Source organism: Lonchura striata, chromosome 4 (assembly GCF_050655825.1).
Source record: "Lonchura striata isolate lonStrDom1 chromosome 4, ASM5065582v1, whole genome shotgun sequence".
Classification (NCBI taxonomy): Eukaryota; Metazoa; Chordata; class Aves; order Passeriformes; family Estrildidae; genus Lonchura; species Lonchura striata.
In genome coordinates this window covers 24,046,784-24,064,222 of record NC_140706.1, presented here as the reverse complement: position 1 = coordinate 24,064,222, position 17,439 = coordinate 24,046,784, and the positions used below count along the sequence as shown (strand labels likewise).

General features: G+C 40.1%; 2 protein-coding genes across 8 annotated transcripts in view; one reads left to right on the top strand and one right to left on the bottom strand.

Annotated features, from left to right (window-relative positions):
- ATP8A1 (ATPase phospholipid transporting 8A1) overlaps positions 1-10,040 on the top strand; it is a 105,578-nt gene extending 95,538 nt beyond the window's left edge. For all 7 annotated transcript variants that reach the window (XM_021553144.4, XM_021553948.4, XM_077782826.2 and 4 more), the window contains 2 exons: positions 5,154-5,245; positions 5,587-10,040. In XM_021553144.4, coding sequence (XP_021408819.2) covers positions 5,154-5,245; positions 5,587-5,684 — 190 coding nt within the window. In that variant the 3' untranslated portion in view covers positions 5,685-10,040. The remainder of the gene's footprint in view (positions 1-5,153; positions 5,246-5,586) is intronic.
- Positions 10,041-13,525: 3,485 nt separating this feature from the next.
- On the bottom strand, positions 13,526-16,505 carry SHISA3 (shisa family member 3). Its single transcript, XM_021555719.3, has 2 exons — positions 16,181-16,505; positions 13,526-15,318 (listed from the first exon to the last, which is right to left on the bottom strand). Exons 1-2 carry the CDS (start codon positions 16,473-16,475, stop codon positions 14,867-14,869), a joined length of 747 nt encoding a protein of 248 aa, XP_021411394.2. The 5' UTR covers positions 16,476-16,505; the 3' UTR covers positions 13,526-14,866.
- Positions 16,506-17,439: the final 934 nt, after the last annotated feature.

Sequence of the window (17,439 nt, the reverse complement as noted above, 5' to 3'; positions counted from 1 at the left end):
TGGGAGTACCTTTTTCTTTTACAGCAGAAGAAGGGATGTGTTCTCATTAAATGCCAGAATAACCTAAGAATATATAAATCACTGCATGACTAAAAGGTAACTGGGAAAGAGTGAGAAATTTTTCCTCTCTGTTCATTCCCATCTTAGAAATATAGAACAAAATAGAAGTCTCAGCTTCCACAGATAACAGGTCAGGACTCTTGAAGTGGATAGCTGTTGTAATCAGCATGTATCTGAATGTTTACTGAGAAGGGAGCCTACAAGAAAGCCAAAAGAGTTTATATGGGCATGCAGTGATAGGACTGAAAGAGGGTAAGTTTAGTTTAGATACTAGTAGAAATTCTTTACTGTGAGGGTTACAGGAATTCATAAAATAATAATTTTTTTCTATAACTGTGTTTAATTGCCTGTAAAGGTATACATTTCATGTTCAAAAATAGTTAATATTCTGCTTGTCCATATAGGTACACATAATAAGCATAAGCATTTACTGTATTACTGTGATCTAACATTGGTTAATTATGAAACCATGTCGTCTTGGCTTCACATGTAGATATTTAAATATGCATTTGAATGGCTACAGGGTGAGTTATAATAGAGAGCCCCAGTATTTCAAAAATAGAAAAGGAACAGAATTTAATACTTGAATAGCTGAGGCACTTTTCTCAAGTGTATTTCCTATGTATTTTGTATTTTCTTTACCAGCAGTGGAAACTTCACTATACATTAACTAAGACATATGCATACTTCATGTTCTTGTAAAAGTTTAAGGTAGTCTTTTCACTGCTTACCATTTAAGCAATGAAATGTGGTGAAATGAGGAGGAACATCAATAAGACTTTCACATTGGACTTCTGAAGGGGAGACTTTGGACTATTTAGGAGACTTATTCAGAGAGCTCTTTTCGAAGCAGCCCTTAAAAACAAAGGAGTCCAGGAAAGGTGTGTGTGCTTCAAAACAGAGATCTTGAGGGCACAGGAACAGGCTGTCCCTGTGTGCCAAAAGATGACTGGGTGAGGCAAGCATTCAGCCTGGATGGGCAACAAAGTTTTGAAGGAACTTAGAAATAAAAAGAGGATGTATCATCTTTGGAAGGAGGGTCAGGTCTCAACAAGTATTTAAGAGGGTTGCCAGAGCATGTAGGAAAAAAATTATGGAGGCCAAAGCTCAGTTCAAACTTAATTTAGCAACTTTTGTAAAGGAGAATAAAAAATTATTTTACAGAATATATTAATGGCAAAAGGAAGGGTAAGACCAACCTTTGTTCTTGGATGAGAGAGGGAACTCAATAAATGCAGATGAGGAGAAGGCAGAAGTGCTTAATGCCTTCTTTTTCTCAGTCTTTAGTGGGAAGATGACTTGTCCCCAGGGCAACTGTCCTCCTGGGTTACCAGATGGTGTCAGGGAGCATAATGTTCCCCCTGTTATCCGAGATGAGGCAGGCAGAGAACTGCTGAGCCGCTTGGGTGTTCATAAATCTGTGGGACCAGATGGGATCCACCCCAGGATGATGAGGGAGCTGGCAGATGAACTTGCAAAGTTGCTCTCCATCATTTACCAACAGTCCTGGCTCACTGGTGAGGTTCCAGATGACTGGAAGCTGGCCAATGTGGTGCCCATTCACAATGTGGTGGGAAGGAGGATTCTGGTAATTATAGGCCAGTTAGCCTGACCTCAGTACGTGGTAAGGTAATGGAACAGTTTATACTGAGTGTTGTCACACAGCACTTACAGGATGGCCAGGGTATCAGACCCAGACACGGTGGGTTTAGGAAAATAAGCTGTGTTTGACAAAACTGGTCTCCTTTTATGACCAGGTGACCCACGTGGTAGATGCAGGAAAGGCTGTGGATGTTGTCTGTTTGGACTTCAGCAAGGCCTTTGACACTGTGTCCCACAGCACTCTCCTGGAAAAGCTGCAGCCCATGGCTTGGACAGGAGCACTCAGTGCTGGGTTAGGAACTGGCTGGATGGCCAGGCCCAGAGAGTGCTGGCGAACCGTGCTTCATCCAGCTGGGGACAGTCACCAGTGGTGTCCCTCAGGGGACTCTGCTGGGGCCAATTCTGTTCAATGTCTTAATTGACAACATAGATGAGGGTGTTGAATCTTTCATTGTAAATTTGCAGAGGACACTAAGCTGGGAGCGTGTGTTGATCTGTTGGAGGGTAGGAGGGCTCTGCAGAGAGGCTTGGAATGGTTGGATGGATGGGCAGAGTCCAATAAGATGATATTTAATAAGTCCAAGAGCCACAATAACCCCCTGCAATATAGGGGGTAATTATAGGCTGGGGACAATGGGGCTGGACCGTGCCCAGGCAGAAAGGGACCTGGGGGTACTGGTTGACAGCAGCTGAACATGAGCCAGCAGTGAGCCCTGGTGGTCAACAAAGCCATCCTGATACAGGCATCCTGGCCTGTGTCAGGAGTGGTGTGACCAGCAGGAGCAGGGAGGTCATTCTCCCCCTGAACTTGGCACTGGTGAGGGCACACCTTGAGTGCTGTGTCCAGTTCTGGGCCCTCAGTTTGGGAAGGACACTGAGATGGCTCAAGTGCGTCCAGGGGAGAACAACGAGGCTGGTGAAGGGCTTAGAACACAAACCCTGTGAGGAACAACTGAGGGAGCTGGGGTTGCTTAGCCTGGAGAAAAGGTGATTCAGAGGTGACCTTGTCACTCTACAACTCCCTGAACGGTGGCTGTAGTCAGGTGGCGGTTGGTCTCTTTCTCCAGGCAGCACTGACAGAACCAGAGGACACAGTCTCAAGCTGCATCAAGGGAAATGTAAACTGGATATTAGAAAAAAGATTTTACAGAAAGAGTGATGAAGTGCTGGAATGGTCTGCCTGGGGAGGTGGTAGAGTCACATCCCTGGATGTGTTTAAACAAAGACTGGATGTGGGACTCGGTGCCATGGTTTAGTTGAGGTGTCAAGGCTGGACTTGATGACTTTGAAGGTCTCTGCCAGTCTAGTGATTCTGTGATTCAATATGAACATTCCATTCAGGAATACAAGCAAGGAATAATGGTACCAAGAATTGTATAATAAGCATGCTAATGTTTTAAATAAAATATTTTTATTAGAAAATAACACCTGTCAAACATTTCATAGAATTTCACCAATGTATTGCAAAGGAGATGCAGCTGATAACTGTAACTAAGTGTACCCATAGTCTTCCACCTCCTTGGCCTCTTAATTTTACATGAAAATACTGATTTATTTATTCATTCTCTGTATTCTAACAGTTTGGATTTCAGTCTCTAATTTTTTATTAATGTCACTTAAACAGTTTACAGCTCTGAACTAAAAAAGAAGTCTCCTACACAGCATAGACGAGCAAGCAGGATGAAAAAAAAATCCCCAGAGAGTTAGATTAGGAAAGGACTGAGAGTAAGATGAGTTTCAGTTTCAGTCTCTCCATTCTTGATTCAGTCAGCAGATGGCAACTATCTTCCTGGAATTGGTACCAAATTTTTTTTTTCTTACAAGGAAGTCTCATTACATCTTTTCATTCAAAACATGGCCACAGAAACATTTTCCCCTGCCTATCACCTTACCCTTCAGATTTTCCAGCTAGCATTCCTCTATGGGTGTGAAAATTTTAGGTTTATTTTCCTTTTCCAACTTGGAAAAGCCAAGGTTTCACCATATGCTTTAACCACCAGACTAGAGGGGAACAGAAAGATGAGATAAACCATTAGTTTCTCCAGCTCTAAACAGTGATTCAGCTTCATATATAAGTATAGAGTCACTTAAGAAAGAATGAACATTTCTAATTTAATGACTTGAATGGTAAGCTAGTAAGGAAGGCAGTCTAGTTCCCTTCTTTGCACCACTTAGTCTGGTTGATAGCCTGGGAAGGTCAGTCTGTTGCACTAATTCACAATAATATTAAAAAGTAATTTGAGTAATCAAAACGTGGTAACATAAGGTGTGTGAAATATGTTTTTCTTACTACATCATTGCACAAGAGACAACTTGGCTAATCTAGCAAAACTGTAGCAATATGAAATCACTATATACTCACATTAAACATAAGGTACATCTCTTTTTTAATTGAACTAATTTTAGACCAGTTTACATTGAGACTCGGCTGGATTTTTCAGCATTTGAGGTGTTTAAGTTATAGGTTGGTATTTCTTGAAACACAGGCTGTAATTCACAGTGAATATCAAATCAAGAGGACACTGAAGAGTTTGGTTTTTATAATATAGTCCCTTGCGCAGATTTAATATGTTATTATAAAACGATAGATTTTGCAGTTTTTCTGAGCTATGGCTCATCTACCTGGTATTTGTTTAGTATGTTCCTATTAGAAAAAGTTCAGCATAAGACAGAAAGGAAACCAAATACCTTTGCTACTTGTTTCACTACAGTTTGCAGCATTTGGCTGATGCTTGAGTCTCAATTTAAAAAATGTTTAATGCTACTGTTTTCCACTTGGGCTGAAATAGGGAGTACCTTGGGTCACACTAAAGGTACCCAAGTGTGTGTACACAACAACACAACTCAGTAGTGCTGGGAAGGATGGAGATGGGTGGAAGTGGCCAACCTTAGCAGCAACAGTAGTTTGTTAGTTGGGTATGATCTCCAGAAAAACACTTTTTAGAGTTTCCTGGGGAAAGCTTCTTTCTAGAGCACTTTTCATGGAAATAATGTTTCTGTACACACAGCTGATGACCATGAACGTGGCTTTCCCTCCACTCATTTCCCATCCCTTTGGGGTACTGTGTCAACAGAGGCTGGGAGCACTTTCTATGTAAGATAAAAAGACTAATTCAGCCTGGCACTATTCAAGCTGTGCTACATCAAGGAAGACAGTACCTTCCCTTTACATTGTGTGTTTCTAAAGGAGTCACACTCAAAGGTTCACAATATCATTCATTTATTTGTGTTGTCAGCACACAGCAATGTTTCAAACAGATATTTTGCCTGCACTGTGACAAGTAAAATCATTACCAGGGATCAGAATTTAATCTTCTGTCCTCATGCAAGCTTTTAATCATAATCTTAATTATGGCATCAGGCACAATTTAAAAAGAAAAAGGAGGATGGACACTTCTCATTTAACAATTAATTCCATTGAGCAGACTCAAACATAAAGGGATAGGGTAATTAGTAAGTAAATATTTTTCACCTGTCTGCTTTCTCTCTAGCTTAACTGAAAGAGCCCAACTACTGAAGAATGTTTTTAAGAAGAACCATGTGAACTTGTATCGCTCTGACTCTTTGCAACAAAATTTGCTTCGTAAGTGTTCACTGACAAAAATTAATATCCATTAATAACATAGCAATAAAATTCTGCCTTTCACTGTACTTATTTATAATAAAAGTGCAGTATCCTAAACCTTTTAGACCATGTTCTTTGCCTGTGGTTAAGTTGCCGTTCATACCCAAGATACTGTGCAGAGTTCTTTCTGCTGTTTTATAACTGCAAAATTCTGTAAAAAATGGCACAGGATTTTACTAACTGTTGAAAAGAGGTTTATCCCCCCTCTATTCATCTTTGTTAAGTTGCTTTTATTAAAGCTTAAAAAAAATAAAAACAATCAAAACTTAATTTGTTTCTGTTTTGTTTTATATCTGTAGATGGCTACGCCTTCTCTCAAGATGAGAATGGAATTGTTTCCCAGTCTGAAGTCATAAGAGCTTATGATACCACAAAGCAAAGGCCTGAGGAATGGTGAAGAAACACAGCTGGACATTTAGGCTTTAGTTGTTACTTTTGTGAGACAGGCTACTAGATCTTTGCTGGGAGCTGCGACCATGGTCCAGTTATCAGACATCAAAAGATCTATGATGGTCTTGTTCCATAAAGTTTGGATTTGTGTATTCAGTAGACATAAGCACTGTGCAACTATACTGTAACACACCATCTCTAAATTTTTAACAAGTATTTGCTTAGCCTTTGTAAACAGATTGGAATTTACCTTGTATCTTGCCAGCTTGCTTATTTTACAATGAAACTGGATCAATACTGGTCATATACTAGAAGGGCAGTGGTTGCTAAATGTACTTTACATTGACAGATCAGCTAGCATCTGTGAAGGTTTTTAAGTGTTAGTATATTTAAATACATTTGATAACAAGCCTTTGATTTCAACAAGTGCTGAAAAAACCCAGTATCTTAATGGTGTGAATTCACCTTCTTTAAGAAAGATTTTGAGTCAAGATGCTCATAGATGTTTGTGTCAAACTAATCTAAAAACATTTGCCAAAGAAGTTCCATAAATGTTTTCTGTTAGAAACAGTTTGAAAGGAAACTATCTCCAGTCCTGATCTCAGAACTGCATGCTTGAGTCTCCACACTTGGGGAGAAGGTACAGTGAGTCTAATTTGAGTGGCCTTTTTGGCATTTTCTTTCAAAACTGCAAGTCTTTGCACCTTTGGCCTTATACAAGCTTTCCCCTTACTTTCATTTAGTATTGTGTATGTTGAATATGGCTGCCAACTTGTATAATGGAGTACACGTAATACTTTATTCAATTTTTAAGAATTGCTCTGCCTTACTTCCCTTTAGCAAATTTAATTATTTTTGTGATGCTTAGTTGTATCTGCTTATACTGTAGCTTCAAAAGAAAGTTTGTTTAAACATATTTTTTAAAATTAATCAAATTTTCAACATTTTTATACTAAGATTATTTGAAATGCATACATTGAAATACAGAGCAAAGCATGCCCTTTGTTAGTCTATGGTATGTAGTGGTTTATTTGCACTAAAGTCACTTCCTATAAAGGTGTGAAATACATTGCAGTCTCTTTACAACTTACTGGTCATACAGAATACTTATATACTCTCACCTTTAATTAAAATTAAGAGGAAGTGACTGCAGAAAAAGATACACAACTGGTATGAGGGGAAAAAAAAAGAGAGCAGTATTAAATGAGAACATTGTGATACATTCTTTAAGTAGTTATACTTGGTATTTCTCAACTTACCATCCAACAACTGTCAAGTTTCAAACTAAGAAAGGCTACTTGAACTTTAAAATTTAGTTAATTCTTGCCACTCTTTAGTCCATGTTTAATTTTGGGTTTAAAAGCCACTATAATTACATTAAAAATACAATTTTTTTATAGTAGCAGTTGGTTTTACTGTTAAGTAAATTTTTGTGCATTGCATAGGAATGATCTCTTTTTTCCTTTCAATGGAGATCAACCAGATGGAAAAGCAGAACAACAATATCCCCAGTGATCTGTTAAATTGAGTATTTCCTCTTTGCTCTCCAAATCATAACAAGTCATCCAGTGCCATCTTTTCTCTGCCCTCCTTCATTGTCATACTAAAAGTGACTTTACCTCCTTGCCTTTCATCTCGCTAAATGCTTAACATGTAATTAATCTCATTATCCAAGTTTCTTATCCTCCATTCTGAGAGAAACTTAAAAATACACAGAGAAAGCCCAACAGAAGGCACTGTCTAAAAGCACATGTGTAGGAAGGTGTATCAGTGGGAAGGCAGTCTGCATTTCGTATGCATGTTATGCAGTGTCTTCCTCTCACGAGTGCAGAGTGATCTTTAAACAGCAGGCACAAGGAGAAAGGGAACTAGAAACAGTACTGCTAGTCACGCAGACAAGAACTGCCTTCAGAAAAGCCATTGCAGGCATAGATAAATAGATGGATCAATATGGGAGGGCCAAATCACTTGACCTAAGGCAAGAAAAAATTCAGGGGCATGCCCCTTTCCTAAAAAGAGATCCCTATTTTCTGTCATCCAAGGGACAATGACTGCCTTCAAAACATTTCTGGTATTAACTATTACACTGTTGCTCCTTTATAATCTTTCTGTGTACTTAATTCATATAAAATTAATCTATATATAGGTTTTTTGTGGGCAATTTTTTTTCTGTTCTAATTGGTTGAATTGCTAATTATGCAGATATAGATTAGAATACACTGTGAAATACATACAGTGAGATATTTACATGATCTCTTATTCTTCCTATCAAATAAATTTCTGTCTTACCATTATAATACAGTTGAAGAAAACAACACACAGTACATCCCAAACTAACTATCTTAAAAAGGAAGAAAATGACTGAAACAACTCTAAAATCCTAAATTCAGATTAATTTAAGGGTTTGTAAGTTATCACAGCATTTCATGCTTACATCTTTTCAGAATTTGAAGGAGTACTTCACGAAGTGCATTTTTTTTACTACTACTGATGAATTTTTCCTGTCTCTAATTTTTCTGATAATTAGTGGTTGAAAGATACCACTTCTTAAAAATAGCAAAAAAGACAAATATGACAAAAACAGTGGGTTTTGATTGCTCATACAATTCCATTTTTAAATACAAGATTGTCTTAACTATGTGTGCCCACTTTTAAATCAGGCCAAGTATACAATATGCACTTTTATTTTCATGTTAAGTACACAGTAATATAATCTAGTTCTATCCTGTTAGTGTGGCATACCTTTGTTAAAATAAGGGGATTCTGCTGATGTTTGTTTAAAGGAAAAAAGAACAGTTGAGGCAGAAATGCTCATTAAAATGCCTCTGTTCTTACTGTTCAAAAATTCAAAAGTGTATTAAATAGAGAGTTCACGTGGACTTTTCCATCTCTTTCATGGGCACTGCAAGTTGGTATTAAAAATTTCCATCTAAAAGATGAACCTGTGCCACTAAAAAATCGGGTATCTTATATAAATAGTTGTGCTTGATTATTTTTAAATATATACATACATATATATAGAAATTATTCAAAAGAGTAAATGGAAACAAATTTTAACAAACCTATTGACAATTTGTATCTGGAATTTTTTCTTGCCATTTCCTAATTTTACACATATTTTTGCAAAGCAGTTTCAACAGATTTATACTTAGTCATCATTCTATTTGTATAAAATGATAAATAAAATATTTTGAAACACTAAGAGATAGCTGAAGATTCTTATATGTCCATATGCATCCATAAAATTCACCTTGTTACAAAGATGAGCATTAACTGTCTTAAGATGTGTATCATGACATTTGAACCCATCTTGAATGATGAGTAATTTGGAATATGTGTTAAATTTAAGGAGAAAAGTTTTTCCCTTTTTTTCTTGTGTATTGTGTAAAAGCAGTTGTAGTTCTGATGAATTTCTCATTCTGTCTGCATGAGGCACTATTTCTAAGTGTTCTGAGGCGATGCATGGTGGTTGTTGATCCCTGTTTTTTAATGCCTTCGTTAAAAGTCTGCTCATAATATATCGAGAAGCTAAGTGCTGTGTAAGCAAATGAGTTTGTCAGTTCAGCTTCCTTGGTACTGGATGTTTTCACTGGATACAAAACTCAACAAATGAGTTTCTCCTTCCCCCTCGCTGCCCTCGCTCCCCCAGTTTCCTTGCTGTTAACCAATAGATCTTTATTAAACAAAGGAATATTTTAGCATTCCAAACCTGGTTCCTGCTTATGCAAACCACTACTCTTATAGAGTTCAACTGGACTGCTTGTGAGTATAAGGACTACTCATCTGAGCAATGGTGTACAAAGTTGGGCATTTTTGAGGGTTGATACTGAAATAAAAGTATTTTCATGTAGAGTGTGATTTGTAATGCAAAGCTGTGACCAGAACAAGTTTTGGGTTTTTTTTAAAGTCATATTTTATAGCATTTCTTTTAATGTAGCATAGAAGCCATAAATGCATTAATATTGTTTTTCTACTTCAACATAATTTTTCGTAACGATTTTCAGTGTTTGATATGTGTTAACCGCTGCAGAAGGCGGTCAGTCTGAAACAGCAAAATTTGCATTCAAGATGAAGTGAGGTTTTACAGCTCCACTAAGCCATTATGCTGAAACTGTTGTGGAAATTATGAAGCTGCATGAATGAAGATTTTTTGACTTGGTGTTTATGGTAGTTTCTCAGGTTTCGTTTTAACTGGATGTTAAATGCACTGTGTTTTTTAAATAGTTCTTTCAGTAATACATTCAGTTCTATGCAGTGTTAAATGTCTTTTGGCATTTGGTGAATGTGCATGTTTTGAACTGCAAATTTTAAATGTTTTGTCATTTAATTGTTAAAAACTGAATAAACTTTGCCATTAAATTAAGATGCCTTGTTGACTTAATTGGTTGGAAATGCTAGGGATCACTTTCAGAGGAAAACATATCTCATCATTCTTGGGTTTGAATTTTTTAAAATGAGACATACCAGAAATATTTCACAAAAATCATAGAGTTCTTACATTTTTTTAAAGTAAACTGAAAAAGTAGTAAATTGGTTTAAAGTTTGTTGGGTTTGGTTTTTGGTTTTTTTTAAGCACCTCTTTTGAGATGTCTTTTTCAGTTTTCTTGTGACAAAGAGGAAAGTTAAACAAAACCAAAAGTTAAAAAAAAAAAAAACAAGGAGTGCAGGAGTCTGCAATTTAGTGACTTCCAGCCAAGCTCTGACATAGTCTGGTGGTGATACCCTATTTTGAAAGAGAAGTATGTAGTACAAGAATGATAAGAGTAAGAATAAAGAAACATCACCTCCCTTTTCAGATGAGAGTGGTAAATACTGTATCCTTTGGCTTTGATAATAGCTGGTATTTCTTTCTTCTAACAGAGCCCACCACTGAAAAAAATCAATATATCCAGACCTTAACTGAGGTTTGGTAGTAGCTGGGTGACTGAATTTTATATATACACTAGACAATGAATTTATTTTTTATTCTGTCCAAGCAGGTTCAATAATACATGCATCTTCTTATATGGTACTAGTTTCACAAGATCCAGTCTGTAGTAGCAGAGCTGGTTTAAGGATATTCCACCTTGTAATATTTAGCATCTCTTTTATACTGGCAGTCATGAGGCTATTGAAATTAATCATTTTATAATTCAGTTTATAATGATCCAGGCTCCCTCTCAAATCCTTTCCCTTCTTTCTTGCAGCAAACATTATTTTTAAGCTAAAATCATTCCACTAACCTGAACTACAGCCCCCTGAATTTGCACAAGTCATAGATGGAAAGAATAAAAAGAACAGAAAGGCATTTCTTTGTCTGCCTTTGCTAACAAAAACAGGATAGCATGGAATTACAGCCTTGGTGTACCTCTGAGTCAAAAACTTTATGTGCTATTGGGGGACAGTGGCTCCCTCAAAAGCAGACTCATTGTTCAAAGGAGTTCCAGTGCAGACAGCACATTGCAATAGGCAGCAAAACAGCACTGAAAACCAACTTCATCTCCTTAATGTTCCTTAATGTTCCTTAAAGTTCCTTAATTTTCCTTAATGTTCCTTAATGTCCTTATGTCAAGCTGTAACTGAACAGTAATGAAAAAATTCTTCTGAAATTGTCCCTTTTTTTTTTTTTTATTCCAGTGGGATTAGTATTACAAATAATCCATGAGTTTACATAGCCACATACTGTACTGCTTACCTAGTTTCAAATAGAATCCTTCAGACATTCTTGCAAGTACTTGTAATGTTTTTCCAAGCACTGGAAAGTCTTGATGCATTTTGGAGATACAAACTTCAGAATCTCAAATTGTGGAAGCCCAAAACAAATGGCATGCCACTATCGCTCATTGTCCACAGAAGGCTTGGGTTTCATCTATTACCAGTTAATGGCAATCAAAGCATTTGTTGCAACGTGTGTGAATGACAGTGATCAATTTAATGAGTGTGAATATTCTTTGATTTTAGATTGATGTAGTGCTAGTAAAAGAAGTATAAACTGAATTCAGAATTCCAAAAGAAATAGTTAAATCTACTTTGTTAATATGGCAGTAAAGCAAGTAGTGCCTGTAAATGTTACTTCTGATTCTAAGCAATTGCTTTCAGTTCAAGCATGCATCCAGCCCTTCAAACCTTTTCATTAGTCATTAAAGTGCTATCACAGTGTCATTTCTGTTCTGTCTGCATGTTTTAGGAAAATTTCCTGTTCCTATAAATCATAGGAGTATCTAGTGCCAAAAGGCTCTTTCCTTTAGGAAGGAAATTCAGCATTCTCTCCTGCACACCAAATCCATCTGGGTCAGAAACTACTGGCACAGGCAGAAGTGTTTCTATCCATGGGTTTTATTCTGGCCACCTCCTTTTCTCTCCCTCCAGCTATATGGGTCACTGCTACTGTAACTACATGAACAATAATAGAGTTGGGTTTTTTTAATTTTTATTATCTTTGTCTATTTGCAGATGGTGCATAATCCCCACCTCAATTGTTTTAGAGGTGGCACTGTACAGCTATTTTAACTACAGCTGATCCTTCCCACCCAAAGAACCACATCTGCGGTATTTGTTGCAATTTGGCTACTGATCTGTGAAATGCTTAGCATTCTCTAAACTTACAGACTTATCTAAGTCTGATTAAATGAAATTATTCCTGTATGTCAAGTTCTTCAATTATTCTGTGAGGACAAACCCATTATGCAGCATCAGGGGAAGAAAGGAAGTGGCTCAGAGGGGTCTTCCCTGCTAGGCTGAGTTTCTTGCTACATTGCAAACTTCACAGCTCTCCTTAGGCTGAATAGTCATTAAAATTTAAGGCTGTGTGCAAGTGTAGCAAAAATCTGTCCCTATGTTAAAACATTAATAACTGACTGCAGAGCCCTCTGAGACCACCACACTGAAGCAGCCTGGCCTGTACAGCACCAAATGGTAACGGGCAGTGACTGAGCCAAACTCACAACTTTGCTGTGTACAGTCTTTTTTTGAGAGAAAATACTGCATTTAAACCACTCACCACCTGTGTCAGTGGCTCTGATGACTAGTTGTTCTTTAAAGGTACATAAATTGCCCCTTCTTAGTTAAAAGTGATCAAGTTTCTGCTTCCAGAATGGGTCTTGGTTTACTAGATAGAGATTTCTTCTAATTGGAGACTAACTATAATTTGTAAAAAAATACAGTTGAATTGGTTTGCTGTTTCTGCTGTACACAGGAGTGATCAGTGCATCTCACAGTATGCTTCTGAACAAGACAGTTGACACATCTTGAAATATTCAATGATTTTTCAAAAATGTTACTTGATGGACAGTCCCATTCATAGCCATTCAAAATATGCAGTGAAGAGTCCTATGAAACCTCATCAAAGGCAAGCAAAAATTTTCTTCCTTGAAGATTGTTTCTACAATAAAATTACGGGGCAGAACACTTAGCTTTCAATTAATTTCCTGAATACTCAAAATCTAATTTTTAGTATCTTGCAAAACATATACACAGCTGTGTATCATGATTTGGGTTATAATTAACGATTACAGCATTCAAGCTAGAGTCTGTTACTTAAAACATCATTGTAATATAACTTGTCTTTCTGCATTTCTAGCAAAAATTCTGTATTATAATGTTAATTGTGCAGTAAAAAACTTATTTAAAGGGGTATTTTGAAATATTTTTGTCATAACTACTGATCGCTAGATATTCGCAATAACATTATTCAACTCTTCAGAAAGAGCCAATGAAGCTTTTCTAAACTACTTGTTAAATAGGTCAGCTATAATGTACTTCAACAAATCATACACACAGGGAGTTTGAGGCTAATAAAATGGGAAAGCTCAGCCTCTGATATTGTAGATTCTGACCCACAGAATGACTTTGGCATTTCACAAAAACAAGTATACAGAGAAGTCCTTTAATGACTGCATTTTTTTACTTGTGTATTTTCCATTTGCTTACTGCACATATTTGGTTTAGATGCTTTTTTTTCATCTTCCACTTGGTTAGGAAAAGGAATGTAGAAGGGCAAACAGAATTTATTCCTAGTGCATGATGTTTAATCTAAAATACCCAACTAATCAGTGTCATTTTCAACACTTTTTCACTGCAGCTGCATGTAAAAGACATAAATTAATCTATTTGTTTGCCATATAGTCAGAATTTTGTATTATATTAAATCTGCACAACAGGTGCATTTAAAGTTGTAAATCATTTTAAAAAGCAGAATAAACTATTTTAACAGGAAAAAAAATACAAAATAGTTACACCAACCAAATTCAACGAATACCACCTGTACAGAGTCATACTGATGACACAACATTTCAACCACACAGTTTATTGGTAGTTTTTTTTGTGTATTACTACTATAATAATTAGTGATGTCAATGGTGTAAATGCATTTTAAATTACAAATTTGTCTTTACATTTTATACATGGCTAATTTTACAGAATTTCATTATCAGTTTGTCCAACTTACACTTGCTGAGCAAAAAGCTGACAATAAATACTTCCTTCTGAAGAATGCTCTAGTAGACTGCTATTTTTAGAATTTTATGTGGAGAAGTTATTGGTGATATTGCTGAATACATTCTGCTTTCCTCATAGATAATTTAGCTGTGTGAGACTGTCTGATCTTCAACTAGCCTAATTACCACTAGTTTTATCTACCACTGTTAAAGTTTACTAATATAAATAATCAGTGTAAGTTCAGGTAGATTATGTGAATTTTTAAAAAACCTCTGCATTTTGATATCTAATAAAATTCTTCCTCTTACTTTCATTGCTCATGGAAGTGGTAAGCTGTCAGGTGTTTTCAAGGATGCTCTTTACTCCTCTCTTACTTATCAGGCTTATTGCTGCTTTATAGAACTAGTCTGATTGTTATCAGTGGAAAGCAGCCACTGTTTGCTAACTAAGTTAACTGCATTAGGGTAAAATGTTATTTATAGCACTGAGTACCTTCATCCCAACATGGTTCTTTTATTTGTCTGTGAACGCATTCTGCACAAATTAGGCAGAGCAGTCCAGTTTTAGAGCAACAGTTTGGAGTGTTTTACAATTCCTTTGTAAGCATGATCCAAGTTTGGGAAATGCAATCTCAAGTGAGACCCCTCACTTTTCAAGGGCCACTCACCCACAGGAACAGTTCTGACTTCTGCAGCCACAGAGCACATCAGTGTGACACCCAACAGCAGCAGTTCCTGCGGTTTCAAAGGCTGCATTACCTCTTCACAAGTTCTCTCAGCTCTGAGTAAAATCAGAGCAGCTCTTCCCAACCAGGGTAGGCTCTGGCTGGAGAGGATACCCAAAGTATGGTGGAGACACCAGAAATCCTGATGGCTGGGTCAGGTGGACCGTGTGGGCTGTCTGGAAGCAGCCAGATGTGTAGGGTGGAGGCGAGGACGCCGTGAGGCACCCTGGCTCTGCCCGGGGGAAGGAGAACCTGCGGACGGAGCTGCTCGTCGAACTGGAACTTGTCGCGGTACTGGACTGCCTGGACGGCGTCCTGAAGCTTGTGGAGGCCAAGATCATGGGGAGAGTCTCGGTCTGATAGCTCCGCAGAGAAAACCGTATTGGCTGTGATGGTTGTTTAGGTCGTAAACATGTGCAACAATAAACTGCTACCAGCGAGCCCACGATAATGAAGGCAATAAATATTGATCCCACAATGAGGAATGGAACGTAGATTGGTTCTAGGAGAAGAAAGAAGAAGAAAAGCCATGCAAATTAGCCCACTTAAGTAACAGATCTTCTGTTAATAAACTCCACAGTGTTTATGAAGCCCCATATCATTGCAGTCCCAATAACATACCAATCTGCTCAGAAGACAGACCACCATTATCACTGAAACAAGATCAGTGTTTAAACCCTGTAGATTCCAGTAAAAAATTCTTTCTGTTACAGTTTTAATAGTTACCAAAGGTAAAAGCTGTCTACATCGCTGGTTCTTGTTAGGTATAGCTCAAGAATCTCACTCCTCTCTCCCTCCCTCATCCCCCAAATTGCTGGGACTGTCCAGTGTTAACAGCTTGAATCTGCAGGTGAAGCTCAAATGCTGCAGATGCTATTAAATCGCGTCCTTCCCTAAGGTGGAAGATAAGAGCAGAGCGTGTGACTTGGGAAACCAGTCTCCGTATGCGCTGCCGGATTTCTTTTGTTTGAGAAACTGACGGCCACTAGCACGGCGAGGCCGAGCGTGCCGAGCATCGGGGCCCACGCACACCTCCGGGAGCAGCGAAGTTAGACAGACACAGCAGAGTTTGCCGATGAGAACTTAAAATACAAGTGCAACTTCCAGTCAGGAGGGATCCTGCTGCCGGTGCCCTCGGGAGCGCAGAGCTGCGGCCCCGGGGCTCCCGGTGTGTCCCGGCGCGGGGCCGCAGCCGCACCTCCGGCGGCGCCGCCCGAGCGCACCTGGAGCCGCGCTCGCCTCCGCGCCCCCGCCGGGACGGGACAGCGACCGCCGCCGCCGCGGGGGCGCACCGGGCTCGGCCCGGGTGATGCTCCGCGGGGACCGTCCCCCGCCCGCCTCGGGACCCGCGGCCGGGCACTCACGGGCGGTGACTCCCGGCTCCGAGGGTTCCCGGTCGTTGGTGCAGCCGCCCTGCTCCAGGCGAGCCTCGGCGGCGGCGCAGCAGTAGCGCAGAGCGCAGGAGCCGCAGCAGATGGTGGCGGCCGCCGTGTCGAAGCCCTCGGGGCACTGGAAGCCCTCGTGGTAGCCTCCCTGCCCGTCCACCCAGCCGTGGCAGTATTCGCCGCCGCCGGGCTGGCCCCCGCCGCCGCCGCCCAGCAGCCCCAGCAGGAGGCAGCGCAGCAGCAGCCGCGGCAGCGCCCGCCGCCGCCCCGCCATCTCCCCGCAGCGCCGCCGCCGCCCCGACGGGGCGCGCAGGGGGCGGCCCCGGGCGCGGTGCGCGGCCTCCTGCGCCGCGTCCGGGGCTGGGAGGCAGCTCCACAGCACGCACACCCTCGCACAACCCTCACATACCCTCGCACACCCCCACTTACACACCCTCACATACCCTCACACTCGCACACACACACCCCCACACACACCTACACACACACACAGACACACACCGACACCCACACCCACCCCCACGGCTCCCCAGCCGCGCCCCGCGGGGCCGCCCCGCCGCTCACCGCCGTCCCCGCAGCATCGCCCCGCACGCCGCTGGCCCCGGCCCCTGCGGCTCGGCCGGTCCCGCTCTGTGCCTTGGCGGAGGGAGGGAGGGAGGCTGCGGCCAGATCAGCGTTTGCTTTCCCAGAGCCTCATCCTCTCGGCACGCTGTGCCCGGCCTCTGCGAGAAAAGGGCTGAGCGGGACTGCGGGCATCTCCCGTCCCACACACCCGACCGTGCCCCTGACTCCCGGCCGCCACGGAGCAGAAAGGTCTCTGCACTGGCAATTTATTAAAGCAGCCCTGCGTTTCTAAGGGTTAAAAAGCAAGTACAGTGTGTGATTTATTACAAAGACTTTTTGCTTTTTAACCTGTTTCCCTTCCTCAGTACTTTTTATGCGCAAAGATATAACAGCATATCCCCAGAAGATTTACAGCCTCTTTTAGTCAAACACCAGGCCCGTCACCTCTATTTTCCAAAGGGAGAGAATGGGTGTGGGGCTAGGGAGGAGGAACACATCTGTTCATAGAAGAATCCAATCCTTTTTCTGCTAGAAGAATAATAGCAAGTCACCAAGCAAAAACCACAAAAGGAACTGCTTATTCATTTATTCTAGAGGAAAAAAACATTTTAAATGAACTGAGCAGATTTGGAGTTCTGGTTCAAGCAAAGAAACGTTTCTTTAAATGATGTCTC

Excerpts from the sequence above, each read along its gene's own strand:
- SHISA3 (XM_021555719.3), bottom strand. The coding sequence starts at position 16,475 with ATGGCGGGGCGGCGGCGGGCGCTGCCGCGGCTGCTGCTGCGCTGCCTC. Across the intron at positions 15,319-16,180 it reads GGAGCCGGGAGTCACCGCCC|AACCAATCTACGTTCCATTC; the intron begins GTGAGTGCCCGG and ends TTCTTCTCCTAG.